Source organism: Trichomycterus rosablanca, chromosome 3 (assembly GCF_030014385.1).
Source record: "Trichomycterus rosablanca isolate fTriRos1 chromosome 3, fTriRos1.hap1, whole genome shotgun sequence".
NCBI lineage: Eukaryota > Metazoa > Chordata > Actinopteri > Siluriformes > Trichomycteridae > Trichomycterus > Trichomycterus rosablanca.
In genome coordinates, this window is record NC_085990.1 from 56,427,843 (window position 1) to 56,442,842 (window position 15,000).

Genomic DNA, 15,000 nt, shown 5'->3' on the forward strand with positions numbered 1-15,000 from the left:
GAGGGTTAAGGGCCTTGCTTAAGGGTCCAACAGCAGCAACCTGGCAGTGGTGGGGCTTGAACCAGCATCCTTCTGATTACTAGTCCAGTACCTTAACCACTAGACTACGGCTTGCCCCAACAAAAGGTGACTGTAGATGGCTTTATCCAAAGCGACTTACAGTACAGTACGTATACAGTCTGAGCAATTGAGGGTTAAGGGCCTTGCTCAAGGGCCAAACAGCGGCAACCTGTCAGTGGTGGGACTTGAACCAGCATCCTTCTGATTCTTAGTCCAGTACCTTAACCGCTAGGCTACACACTTATATCCAGCAGTAGTAAGAATACCTGGACGATGCTTAACCCCTAAGAGAGGTGAGGTTTGATACTTGGTCTTTAGGACCCTAAGGTTGAGCCACACCTACACTACAGCTGATGGGTGATTACCTGCGAGACTGAATGAAGCCCATGGAGTAGAGCGATATCTCTCCGATCAGGCCGTAATCCGGCACCATCATGGCCACCGTACGGAACAGAGCCTGCAGCACACATATGAAAAAGTTTGTGAACCCCTTAGAGTAAGTGATTACTGCATAACATTGTGAACTGGTTTTCATCCATGCCATAATAATGAACCAACACTTAACGCTGCATAAACAGGGGCAATATTACAGACTGGTTGGGGGGGGGGGGGGGGGGGTTGGTCACATGAAGCTTAGCGTGACTCTCCGTACAAGATGAGGCACATCTCCGAAGCCTGAGCATTACTCTCTGTTTTGTGTGATCATGTTTAGTTTCACACCCGTTTATTTTTGAGGCGACAATCTGATTTTAGGAGTCGCTGCTCTGTGTTGGTGATTGATTAAGGGTGTAGTGTGTGACCCGTCCTGGTGACTGTTGGTTTGTGTTTATACTGTGTGTGTGTGTGTGTGTGTGTGTGTGTGTGTGTGTGTGTGTGTGTGCGCATGTACTTTAAGGTTATCGGGAAGCTCGGCTCGGCCAGCGTATCCGGGGTTCATGGTGATGAAGACGCAGCAGGTTGGATTGAGAGAGAGCTCGGTTCCCTCAAACATGAAGCGCTTCAGGTCCCTCATGATGGCCTGTTGGATACTCAACACCTGCTGAGCTACCACTGATAACACCTCCACCTGAGAGAGAGAGAGAGAGAGAGAGAGAGTCCAGGAGACCATGAGAATGGTACTTGTTACTTGTTAAATGGTCATACTAGCTAGTTAAGCCAAAACCAGGTCAGATGTTCTGTTGTGAATCAGTAATAAACGAATAACTAGAACGTAGTACCTTCACCTGATGCTACACAGTGATCCGTATGCAGTTTGGAGTGTTAATTAGGAGTGTTCCTGGTGTGTGTTCAGGGTGTATTTTGTAACTCGACGTCCCCTAAACTCAAAACTCGACCCCCTTCGTTGAGAAATTTGTTTCCGTAAACTCAACGTGTTCAGTGTGTTTTTTAAATTAATTTATTTAATTTCAGATTAACAATGAACAGCCGTTTTGTTCGGCGCTCGTCTTGAGCGGTAAAACTGTGAATCTGATCTGAATCTGCATCAGTGTGGAATAAGCGTCAGATCCAGGGTTACAGCTCCACATGTATCTGTGTTTATCTGGATTCTCCTCCCTGTTTCACTTTTAAACTTGTGTTACAGCTCCAGCTTCTGAGAAATGGTGAGAATCAGAATCAGCTTCTCCCAGAGTCTAAATAAAGCTTAACGTGGTTTAATGTAGTAAAAGAAGGAGACAGGAGCACTAAACTTCTCTTCATTATTACTGCTCATAAGTTCCTCCACTAATCACATTCCTCACTCGCTGTTTTACTACAATAAGTCACGCTACAGTAAGTTTCTCATGTGAATGCGCCGGTGCTGAAGGGAATACGGTATTCCAACATCGAGCATCTCCAGCATTAAGAAGCGTCAGGAAACAATAAAGAAGTAAAACTAAAGTGCAGCTTTTATTGTATTTTTATTGATGTGTAACTGTTAGTAATTGTATTTCAGTGTGTTTATATTATATTTGTGTTATTTTCAGTGTTTAAGAGTCAAAAACAACCTCATTATTTTACATGAGACTAAAATATTTGCAGCTCCACGGGACCATGGACGCATTAACAGGTTCTCCAAACATCCTTATGGGTAAGAATACCTCGAAACTCAACGTCTTTAAAACTGGACGCCACTCCCAGAACCGACTGAGGTTGAGTTTTAAGGTAGCGCTGTAGTTGTAAATGATATGATAACAGATAAGCGTCTAGACATAATTTTAGTGAAACCTCGAATATTGTTGAATATTTAGGTTTAAATAAAGCAGCTCCTGGATACAGTACAGGTACATGAACCACATCTTAAACATTACAATTCTATTTTACATTTAATTCTATTTTACATTTAATTCTATTTTACATTTAATTCTATATTACATTTGATTCTATTTTACATTTAATTCTATTTTACATTTGATTCTATTTTAGAAACCACAGCTATTGTACAGAATGTAACGGGACCCACTCACCACCGTAAACCTCTTTGGGATTTAGCAGATGCTTTAAATCTTTTATCTACGACAGGGCAAGTCGTAGCCTAGCGGTTAAGGTACTGGACTAGTAATCAGAGGGTCGCTGGTTCAAGCCCCACCACTGCCAGGTTGCAGCTGTTGGGCCCTTGAACAAGGCCCTTAACCCTCATTTGCTCAGAGCGTATACTAAAAAATCATGTAGTGTGAACCAGGCATTAGGCGGGCTGAGGTGTAGCTATGGTACCAAACCACAAAATAAAGAAATGGTGGCCAGGCGCCCAGGTGGCGCAGCGGCTTTGGTTCGAAACTCGGCGTTGCCACCGGTCGGCTGGGCGCCATCTGGCGGGCATAATTGGCAGTGCCTGCCGCAGATACTAATTGATCACCGTATCTGCAGGGTGGGGGCCGGACTATGTGTGGGTGGGTGGCTCTTCATACGCTGTGTAAGGACCCTGATTGGTGGAAGAGGAGGGCTGTACACGTATCGGAACAGGCGTGTACAGCGACGTGCTCTCCTCGGATGCAATCTGGTATCTCTCAGCGGTGGAAGACAACAATGGAGTCGCTAAATCGGAAAAATAATCGCGTTGACCTGTTTAAATGAGGCGCGATCTACCAGCGTGCACTTTGCCATCGACTGGTAGATCGCCACTGATGTATTGGGCACCACTGATTTAAACACTTCACCACTGCCCAGGGTCAAGCTTTGGATCTACAGTTTTGATTCAGTTACACCTACAGAACCTCATCACCTACAGAACCTCATCACCTTATCTCATATCATGAGTCTGACTGCCATGGTGGTGAGGGACTAGTTCTCTAATCTGGTGTTAATGCTTCTCTGTAACCCTGAGCTCAGAGTGGACGTGCAGTACGAACCTCGATGCGGTTGAACTCGTCAAAGCAGGCCCACGCTCCAGACTGAGCCAGACCTTTAAAGAACTTACTCATGGCTTTATAGTCCAGCCCATCTGAGCAGTTAAACACTACACACTGCACACACACACACACACACACACACACGTTAAACAGAGAGGAGAGATCATGATAATAACGTTAACAGCAGTGTGAGGGTGATGGAGGTTGAACCTGTTTGGCCAGAGCTTTGGCCAGATCTTTTGTGGTCTCAGTCTTTCCTGTTCCTGCAGGTCCTTCTGGAGCTCCACCCAGATTCAGCTTCAGAGCTCCCATTAGAGTCCTGTTAGCACCACACACACAGGGATGGTGTTAGCATCACACACACACACACACACACACACAGTGAGAATGTTAGCATGATCTTCTGCTCAGGTATCTCCAATATCCCAAGAGTTTTGGTATCCAATGTTCTCCACCCTCCTACACTCTCCCTCTGTGTGTGGTACCTGTAGCAGCGGTCTGTGAGAGGTGTGATGACGAGGCGTGGTGAGTTCCCCAGGTATTCGTAACCGTAGGTGAGTTGGGTGGTGATCATCCTCAGCACCACGTCTCCATCCTCCCAGTAATAACGCAGCTGAGAGATCCACTGGAAATCATTCAGAGAGGAAACGCCGTCCTGCACCAGCTTCATCACCACGTCACGCGCTGTAAACAATAACATCTACCATCACATCCCACACTGTAAACCATAACATCTATCATCACATCCTGTACTGTAAACCATAACATCTACCATCACATCCCACACTGTAAACCATAACATCTATCATCACATCCTGTACTGTAAACCATAACATCTATCATCACATCCTGTACTGTAAACCATAACATCTACCATCACATCCCACACTGTAAACCATAACATCTATCATCACATCCTGTACTGTAAACAATAACATCTACCATCACATCCCACACTGTAAACAATAACATTTATCACCACGCCCCGTGCTGTGTAATAAAATCACATCTACCATCACATCCTGTACCGTGTGAATAATAACCATGTGATTAGGTGAGGGTTACAGGTACCGTGCACGTCTATCACTGTTAGAGCTCCCAGAGTCAGTCTGGCTCCTGCTGACAGTTTCCCTCGAACCAGCTCCACAATGTCTGATATCTGAGTGTTACACTGATCTACATACGCCTGTAATACACACACACAGAATATTCACACATACACATTATACACCAATCAGCCTACAGTTCTACAATTACTGACTGTAGTCCATCTGTTTCACCCTGTTCTTCAATGGTCAGGACCCCCACAGAGCAGGTATTATTTAGGTGGTGGATGATTCTCAGCACTGCAGTGACACTGACATGGTGCTGGTGTGTTAGTGTGTGTTGTGCTGGTATGAGTAGATCAGACACAGCAGCGCTGCTGGAGTTTTTAAACACCTCACTGTCACTGCTGGACTGAGAATCGTCCACCAACCAAAAATATCCAGCCAACAGCGCCCCGTGTGCAGCGTCCTGTGACCACTGATGAAGGTCTAGAAGATGACCGACTCAAACAGCAGCAATAGATGAGCGATCGTCTCTGACTTTACATCTACAAGGTGGAGCGACTAGGTAGGAGTGTCTAATAGAGTGGACAGTGAGTGGACATGGTATTTTAAAACTCCAGCAGCACTGCTGTGTCTGATCCACTCATACCAGCACAACACACACTAACACACCACCACCATGTCAGTGTCACTGCAGTGCTGAGAATCATCCACCACCTAAATAATACCTGCTCTGTGGAGGTACTGACCATTGAAGAACAGGGTGAAAGGGGGTAACAAAGCATGTAGAGAAACAGATGGACTACAGTCAGTAATTGTAGAACTACAAAGTGCTTCTATATGGTAAGTGGAGCTGATAAAATGGACAGTGAGTGTAGAAACAAGGAGGTGGATTTAATGTTATGGCTGATCAGTACACACACAGACACACACATATAAATATGTATATAAACAGAGAATAAACACATTAGACCTTTCACTGATATTGAAAGTGTAAATACGGATGTATGGAAGAGTGTGTTATAAAATCTAACCACACATATGGTGTGTGTGTGTGTGTGTGTGTGTGTGTGTGTGTTATACACTCACATGTAGTGTGTTGTTCTGTATAGCGTTAGACACTTCACTGGTCCAGAAGATGGACGAAGCACAAATCACGACCTGACCAGGCCACTGCAGGACCCATTTCTTCCTGTCCACCTTTAACACACACACACACACACACACACACACACACACACACACAGTTTAATATTAAGCCCCCAATATTTTAATTTTATAAGCTAATCAACTTCCCCTAGAGGCTTAAAGAAACAAGGTTCGGCTGCGTCCCAAATACCACACTACTGCACTAACTACTAACTATGTGTCCTTAGTGCACTACTGATGGTGTAGTCACACACCATGCAGCACAAAGAATGTGGTTTGGGAAACAGCAGAAAATCACACACACTGTTAGTGATGTATAGTTGGGGAAAACAAGACAGTGCGGTGTAGCCAGTGTGTGGGTGGTGCAGGTGGCAAAGGTTCGAATCTCCCGTATTAAAATTTACATTTTCATCATTTAGCAGATGCCTTTACCCAAAGCGACTTACAGTACTGTGACAGTATACAGTCTGAGCAATTGAGGGTTTAGGGCCTTGCTCAAGGGCCCAACAGTGGTAACTAGGGGTTTGAACTAGCAAACTTTGGGTTACTGGTCCTGTACCTTAACCACTAGGCTACAGTTCCCTGATAAGGCAAGAACCCTCAAATACAAGACTGGTTAGACAACTAACTTGGACTTTAAATTTAAGTGTGTGTGTGTGTGTGTGTGTGTGTGTGTGTGTGTGTGTGTGTATGTGTGTATATTTGGTGTACTGTATATGTGTGTGTGTGTGTGTGTGTGTGTGTGTGCGTGTGTACCTCAGGGTACTGTTCTAAGCCCTGTTGAATTACATCTCTTACACTCATCAGCATCATCTGCTCCACCTCCAGGAGCCACTTCTCCACCATACCCTAAACACACACACACAGCGGAGATATTACCTGACGTTACACACACACACACAGTGGAGATATTACCTGACGTTACACACACACACACACACACACACACACACACACACACACACACAGATAGGAGTGTACCTTGGCCTCGGAGGGGTAGATGTTCTGTGTGAAGGGGACGCTCTCTCTCTCAGAGCTGATCATGCCGCAGATCTCCAGGTCCTGACTGAACTCCAGCTTGGCGATTCCCTCGAAACATTTCTTCAGGTGAGGCTGAACCCTCAGAGGATCCTTCGTCTCGGACAGGATCTCCAGGAGCTCGTCGTTAGAGAGGAAGAAGAACCTGGAGGAGGTAAACGTAGTGGTAACACGTGGGGACACGGGTTTGATCCTTAGCTTTGTTCCGCCATAATAACTCGATCTGGAACTGGTTCTGTTCAGGCTTCTTAGAACCTTGGTGCTACTCAGAGAACGCCAACATTTGCACTGGTTTTTACTGGAACCGAGGACGCATCGTCAGCAGAGGGCGCGGCACAACCACACCGGCGGTTAACAGCAAGAACTCGATGGCAGGACACAAAGATCACCTGCAGGAATTTGTGCTGCTGTTACTAAACGATCCACTACTGGAGATAAGAAGATGTTCTGTTTCCTCTACAACCTGACACGCCCACGGATCTCATCATGGTTCCTGCTGAACAACCTGCTACTCTTTAGTTCCAGCTGGTAACGAACGTTCAACAGTAAGACCACGATCTGGAACAGGTGCCACATTGGTCCAAAAAAGGGCTGGAGTCACCCCACAAGACCCCGTCCACCTCTCCAAAATGTGCAGTAGGTCAGATAACTGTTCTAAATCATTTTGAGGTGTGTATTCGTGTGTGTGTGTGTGTGTGTGTGTGTGTGTGTGTGTGGTGTTACCTGGGGAAGTAGAGTCTCTTTTTTTCCAGGTAGGTGTTTAAGCCGCGCTGAATTTCCTCCAAAAACGTGTTGGACTCCTGCAGACGCTCCAGCATGTTCGGCTGGGACGTGGCCACTAGCACGTGTGTGTCCTTCAGCTGATGCGCACACACACACACACACACACACACACACACACACACACTTATATATATGAATGATGAATTTAATCCAACACACACATTCATTTACTCACATCTAGGGGTAATTTAGAGTCATTCATTCATCAGTCTGTTTTACCACCGCACCGCTTTACCCTGGTCAGGGTTCGGGGTAGGTCTAGGAAAACACCCTGGACTGGTCACCAGTCCACACACACACACTTCAGGGCAATTTAGTAGCTCCAGTTAACCTGACTGCACACTTTGGACTTGAGTGGGTGAAAACCGGAGCACCCAGAGTAAACCCACACAGACACAGGAAGAACATGCAAACTCCACACAGAAAGGACTCTGGGGAACCGAACCCAGAACCTTCTTGCTGTGGGGAGACAGCACTACACACTGCACCACCACTTTAGCTTGTTTCTGACATGGAATTGTGGGTCACACTTTTTACTATTTTATTTTTCGCATTTTCCCCTTTTTCTATCAGTTTAGTCATAGCCAGTTCCTCTTCCTCTGCTGGAGACCCCGATGGTGTACGAGGAAGGTATATCCTCCTGACACGCCCTCACTTTGCAGTGTGCACGATCCACTGACCCCCTTTTTATTGAATGAGGTCGGTCTTGCACACGGAGAGTCACGCGCTGATCTCCACGTTCCTCCACTTCTGTACTAACCAAGGTCCTTACACAGCATCGAAGACCCCGCCCAGTTTTTTAGTCCCGTTTTTTTCCCACCCAGCAGACTAGTGGCTGAGATTCGAGGATCCCAGCACTGGCGCATTAGCCACTAGACAACAAATGCTGTAATTATTCTATAAACAAGCTAATTTCATCTAAACGTCCTGAAGTGAACCGAGACGAACCGCTTGGTTTACGATGCTCCTCCAGCACGTGTCGACGATGCTGAACTTGCGTCCCTCCTCGGGCATCTGGGCCACGATGTCCTCGGAGCTGAAGATGGGCTCCAGGTAGAGCCAGGAGGACTGGCACTGCAACATGGCATCTAGAATATCCTGCATCTGTACCAGCTTCTCCTCCCACATCTGTACAGAGGGAAACATCAGGATCATGTAGAGGAGGATGGACGTGTTTACGTTATTCGACGTGACTGGTATTACATGGGGTCGAGTCATTTGGGTCAGATTTCACGTACAATTTTTAATAAAACTCGTCCCCATGGTGATAACGTGATAATGAGATGCACTGCTGCAGTGTTCAGGTGCTTGATAAAATCACACCTAGAACACAGACCTAAGCAGAAAGTCTGATAGATGATCATCCTGCTTTTCTTTCTTAATTTTATTCTTATATTATTATTATCGTTGTTGTTGATGCTACTACTTAATTAATTTTTAATGATATGTCGTTAACTTGATTAAAATTCCTGGCGGCCGTATGAACAATGTTTTCTCAGAATAGTCTGTCCACTGTTTGGATCTTCAGGCTTTTTATTGGCTCATTCACTCTTCCTCTAATTATATTCATCCATCTAGTTGCTGGCCGTTCTCTTCCTCCTTTACCCTCAAACCTTCCGAGCACAAATTTCTATTTCAATTAACTGGTTCTTTTCAAAATGTGTCCAAAATAAAAAAAAATCTGTTTAAGTGGTCTTGAAATGAAAGGTATGATTTGGTTCGAAGTCAATGATGCTCAAGCTGCTTTTTTACTCTCCAGCTTTCACCTCCAGAAGAACCAGAGAGAAGATCACAGTCTGGACCTTTCTGATGTTTGTTTAGAGAGAAAAGTCCTTACATATGAAGATTATATAATAATATTTGTTTAGTGGGGGTCCTATGTGGGTCGCTGTTGATTGATACGGTGGGCAGGGGGAGTTTACAGAGCTACAGTCAGTAGTGCCCACAACTGTGCCCACACAGTCTATCTATATGGTAGGTGTATGTTTAGTAAATAAAGTGCAGTGTGTGTGTGTGTGTGTGTGTGTGTGTGTGTGTGTGTGTGTGTGTGTGTGTGTGTGTGTTACCTTGCACTCTGATTCGATGGGCTTGATGAACGGAGATCCCTTCATCGTCTGAGTCTTAATAATGTGATCGTCCAACAAAACCTGAATATCGTCCACTGCTGAGACCACACTCGTACCCTGCACACACACACACACACACACACACACACACACACAGTGAAATAATAAGTTGGTCAAAAGTCTGTAGGTGTAACAGTAAATAAAACACTTAAAAACAGTCAGTCGATGGAGACAAGAGACAGAACGGGGAAAGAGACAAAACGAGAACTGCAGTCACAATAAGACCGGCTGCTACAGTCATCTCAAGTTCAGAGCAAAAATGAGCCCCACCCCATCAACTGGCACAACCTGCACCCTGTGTGGGTCCAAACATGGGGCCTTCATGATGGATACGATGAGAACCGGACCGAGAAAGCAGGTTACCAACAGAGGAGCCGGCAACTCAGTGGTAGAGAAGCTGTGATAAATAGAAACACTTCCACCTGGAGCGACATGCCAACCAACACCAAACTCCACTGCAGGTGTGTGTGTGTGTGTGTGTGTGTGTTACCGTGTCTCTATACTGAGTGAAGCTGAGCTGAAGCTCTGCCCACTCGCTCTTCATCTTCTCCAGAGCTTTTTCTAGAGAGTACTCTTTACTGGCCGACGCCGCAATCTCTTCTAGCCTGTAGAGAGGTCAAAATAAAAGTTAAATCATTTTATTTTTCACATTTTACCACAGGGTCAGGTCACAGTGGGTCAGGTTTACACAGAAAAAAACTGGGCGCTATGAAGAAACACATTCCGAACAGAACGCCAGTCTATTACGAAGCCTGGGAACGCCACTCCTCTTCCCAAACACACTCGGTCATGTCCGAATGTAAACACTTGATCAGATGATAGCACTGCTGCTCCACCCGAGAACAAGCAAGATATTAATGTATATAAAGTAAACCAGGTAGATTTATTAACTTGTAATAAAGCTCGGGGTTTGAAAATCGGCTCATCGCTGTGTGTGAACCGTTCAATGACTCGATCCGAGCAGCTCGCCAAGAAAAATATCCAGCATGTTAAATATCTGAACCTGTTGAGCAACTCTAAATCCTGTAGTAAGAAAGGCGTTGCGATCAGGTTGCGAGTGCTATACCGAACTACAGCCAATGAGAACGCAGGTTCCGGGAAAACCCGGGGAAGGAGAGTAAAAACGTGGTACAGGGGCGTAATATAGTTCCTGTCAGAATGCATCAGCATACACACAAGTTTTACAGTATCTGTGACTTATCGTCCACACCAAACCATAATACCCACAACCAACAGAACAGACGCCCCCTGCTGGTCGCGTAGTCAAATCTACTTAGATTTATTTATTTTCCCTCTTTGATTTTATGCTGCACATCAGCACACAAACAGCTCTGATCTCTCTATGATTGTTGACGTGCATTTTGGGACGTGGTATCATTAAACCCCTCGACACTTCTCACACATGTTTTCATGACTAAACGTAGTTTGTGAAAGCAGATAAACACATCTGTGATTCCTCCTGGTGATAGATGGTGTAGTGTGTGACCCCCTAACACCGATCAGTCGTGTAGTTTGAACTTGGCATTAGGATCACCCGAAGATGAACTTTCATAAACGACCTTAAGCTCCTCGACAAGTCCTGGGATGAAGCTGAAAAGCTAGCAAAGGACTGACAGCAAGCAACAGCACGAGAGAAAATTAGAAGAAGAAGTTGAAGATGTTGAAGAAGGTGTGGTATTTTGTTGTGTTTATTTTTCACTTCCACAGTTCAGAGTTCAAACTTCTATCATCATTATTATTCACATTTATTCACGTCTGTCTCTGATCTCTTACTTGTCAGTATGATCGGACAGTCCGAGCTTCAGCATGTTGAACAGGGACGTCTCTGCGTCTGGCTTTACCTGGAACCCCACGATGCTGCTGATCTACAAACGACAAGCCATCAACGATTCAACACGCGAGCAGAGACGGGACTAAAACATGCAAACACGGGATTGCGGTTCATGAAAGAGACAGAGAGACGGAGCTCCAGTGTTTGTAGGTGTGGGGCTGCACCTGAGGCGTGACCTGCTGCCCCTGAGGGAGCAGAAGGAGCTGACCAGTACATGAACCCAGCAGAGCAGAACCACGGGAAGCTGGTTTTCCTTTTTGTTTGACCATGTTTTTTCCCACAGCCACAGTGAAAAAATGCCTCCCTTAATGAGGCTTTGCCCCCCCACCTGTTTAGGATGGCGTCCTTGTAGACAGTGTCCAGGTACTTGCCCCCTCTCCCCCCTCTCACTTGGTTTGCTGGGTCTTTCAGCTACTAGAGATTTACCCACAGAATTCCTGATAAGTAGGAACGTTGGCAGCTGTTCCTCTGGGAGGGGGCACTGTAACGAACCCACCTGCCATGGAGTTCAACACTGGGGCACATTATGGAGTCATGCACTCCTGCATTGCCAGATCAGGCTGGCAGAGGGGGCATGGAGGAGATGATGATGACTTGTCAATTCCTCATGACTGACAGTGACCTACGCACCTCAGTGTTTCTGTTTATTACAGTTCTGGTGTGTGCGTGTGTGTGTGTGTGTATGTGTATACCCTCTCCCAGTGGCGGGCTTTGATGCCCGGGTTACAGATGGTGTTCAGGACGGGTAGATGTTGTCTAAACTTGTCGATTTTGAGCCGGAAGCTGTCGGCCACTCGGCGAGGAGCCGCCGCGTCACCGAAAACCTTCATCAGCTTATAAATCAACCGATACATCGAGTTCAGCTCATCAGAGATCTGCTCAGAGTTCAGCTGTACAAACGGTCCTGTAACACACACACACACAACTCATCAGAGTTCAGCTGTACAAATGGTCCTGTAACACACACACAGTAACACACACACACAACTCATCAGAGTTCAGCTGTACAAACGGTCCTGTAACACACACACAGTAACACACACACACAACTCATCAGAGTTCAGCTGTACAAACGGTCCTGTAACACACACACACACACACACACACAAACACACACACACACACACACACACACACGTACACACACACACACAACTCATCAGAGATCTGCTCAGAGTTCAGCTGTACAAACGGTCCTGTAACACACACACACACACACACACACACACATACACACAACTCATCAGAGTTCAGCTGTACAAACGGTTGTGGGCTGTGGAAGGTCAGTGCTGTGTGTGTGTGTGTGTGTGTGTGTGTGTTTGTGTGTGTGACCGTTCATCCAGAGATCTGATTGGCTGTGGAAGGTCAGTGCTGTGTGTGTGTGTGTGTGTCTGTGTGTGTGTGTGTGTTACCGTTCATCCAGAGATAATTTACACATACACAATAACACACACACACACACACACTAGTGTAGCTGACTGGTTGGTAATAGTATTTAAAGTGGTTAGTTTAGTGTTGTCAATCAATTGTGTGTCTGTGTATTTGTGTGTGTGTGTGTGTGTTACCGTTCATCCAGAGATCTGATTGGCTGTGGAAGGTCAGTGCTGTGTGTGTGTGTGTGTGTGTGTGTGTTACCGTTCATCCAGAGATCTGATTGGCTGTGGAAGGTCAGTGCTGTGTGTGTGTGTGTGTGTGTGTGTGTGTGTTACCGTTCATCCAGAGATCTGATTGGCTGTGGAAGGTCAGTGCTGTGTGTGTGTGTGTGTGTGTGTGTGTGTGTGTTACCGTTCATCCAGAGATCTGATTGGCTGTGGAAGGTCAGTGCTGTGTGTGTGTGTGTGTGTGTGTGTGTGTGTGTTACCGTTCATCCAGAGATCTGATTGGCTGTGGAAGGTCAGTGCTGTGTGTGTGTGTGTGTGTGTGTGTGTGTGTGTTACCGTTCATCCAGAGATCTGATTGGCTGTGGAAGGTCAGTGCTGTGTGTGTGTGTGTGTGTGTGTGTGTGTGTGTGTGTGTGTGTGTGTGTGTGTGTGTGTGTGTGTGTTACCGTTCATCCAGAGATCTGATTGGCTGTGGAAGGTCAGTGCTGTGTGTGTGTGTGTGTGTGTGTGTGTTACCGTTCATCCAGAGATCTGATTGGCTGTGGAAGGTGAGCCCGGTGCTCCACAGTTGATCGTACGGTTGTTTGCTGCTCATGATGGTCTGCAGTAGAGGAAACTGACTCTGTTCCTTCTCTAATAAACACTCCTCCTTATTAATGCACTGTTCACACACACACACACACACACACACACACACACACAACAATATACAGTGTGTGATAACCGCTCTAACAGTCTCCACTCTTCTATGAAAGTTTTAAACATGATGTCTTGTGAGAAGCTTCTCAGTAGATCACACAGAGGTCAGTCTATAACTGGACGTCCAACAAGCTCATGATCAGGTGTCCAAATACTTCATGTACACACACCCACACACACACACACCTCCATTCCCGTGACTGCGCTCTCCAGACACGCCGTGATGTCCCCGAGCTTCTTTACATTATTCTTCATCTCCTCCACGCTCATCACTTCCTTCTTCTTAAACACCTCCAGATCTTTAGCTGCACCCTGCAGTGTGTGTTCCAGCTTCACAACCCTGTTACACACACACACACACACACACGCACACACACACACACAGTATCAGTGCTAGGAGGAGAACAGCTCTACAAACCAAAAATATAAAGCCAACAGCATCTTTAGTGTGTATGAAGTGCGTGTGTGTGTGTGTGTGTGTGTGTGTGTGTACCTCTTGCACAGTTGGTCTTCAGCATGTTCTCTGCCATTCACTAGTTTGACTCTGCTGCCCTCACACACGTGATACAGTCGCTCAGGCCAGTGGAACACACCGCTGTTCAGCTTAACGTCCCCCCCTACACACACACACACACACACACACACACACACACACACACACTCAAATTATGAGATGCACATTATCTACATGCTTTACAAAGCATGTAGAGAAACAGATGGACTACAGTCAGTAGCTTCAGTAGTGCAGTCTTTAAAATTAAAGATGGGACACACACGAGAGACTCAAAAGATAAATGCCCCTGGACGGGGCGCACACACACACACACACACACACACACACTTTCACCTACAGGGCAATTTAGGGTCTCCAATTAACCTGACTGCATGTTTTTGGACTGTGGGAGGAAACCGGAGCTCCCGGAGGAAACCCACGCAGACACGGGGAGAACATGCAAACTCCACACAGAAAGGACCCGGACCGCCCCGCCTGGGGATCGAACCCAGAACCTTCTTGCCATGAGGCGACAGTGCTACCCACCGAGCCACCGTGCCGCCCTGGCTCAAGTCAAGTCAGATTTATTAGTATAGAGCTTTTTACAATGAACATCGTCTCAAAGCAACTTTACAGAATCCAGGACCAACAGACCAAAAACCTCCTGTTGAGCAAGCTGAGGGTGACGGGAAATAATACAGGAAGAACCTTGAGAGGAACCAGACTCAGCAGGTACCCCGTCCTCCTCGGGTGGCCTGGAGGATAAAAGCTGTGAAGGTATTGGACTGTCTGAAGATCGAGAGTTCAGACCCCTCCAAGGTTAAGTTTGGGCCCTCGAACCACTT

General features: G+C 46.2%; 1 protein-coding gene across 1 annotated transcript in view; it reads right to left on the bottom strand.

The window, feature by feature from the left end:
* Positions 1-15,000, bottom strand: part of dnah3 (dynein axonemal heavy chain 3) — an 83,305-nt gene that overhangs the window by 45,365 nt on the left and 22,940 nt on the right. Inside the window, exons 15-32 of the mRNA XM_062991508.1 lie at positions 14,156-14,279; positions 13,849-14,002; positions 13,480-13,624; positions 12,055-12,266; positions 11,305-11,396; positions 10,022-10,136; positions 9,472-9,588; positions 8,354-8,533; positions 7,346-7,482; positions 6,566-6,767; positions 6,341-6,433; positions 5,525-5,635; positions 4,458-4,572; positions 3,872-4,070; positions 3,597-3,705; positions 3,387-3,500; positions 950-1,126; positions 426-517 (exon numbers count right to left, since the gene is read on the bottom strand). Coding sequence (XP_062847578.1) covers positions 426-517; positions 950-1,126; positions 3,387-3,500; positions 3,597-3,705; positions 3,872-4,070; positions 4,458-4,572; positions 5,525-5,635; positions 6,341-6,433; positions 6,566-6,767; positions 7,346-7,482; positions 8,354-8,533; positions 9,472-9,588; positions 10,022-10,136; positions 11,305-11,396; positions 12,055-12,266; positions 13,480-13,624; positions 13,849-14,002; positions 14,156-14,279 — 2,488 coding nt within the window. The remainder of the gene's footprint in view (positions 1-425; positions 518-949; positions 1,127-3,386; positions 3,501-3,596; positions 3,706-3,871; positions 4,071-4,457; positions 4,573-5,524; positions 5,636-6,340; positions 6,434-6,565; positions 6,768-7,345; positions 7,483-8,353; positions 8,534-9,471; positions 9,589-10,021; positions 10,137-11,304; positions 11,397-12,054; positions 12,267-13,479; positions 13,625-13,848; positions 14,003-14,155; positions 14,280-15,000) is intronic.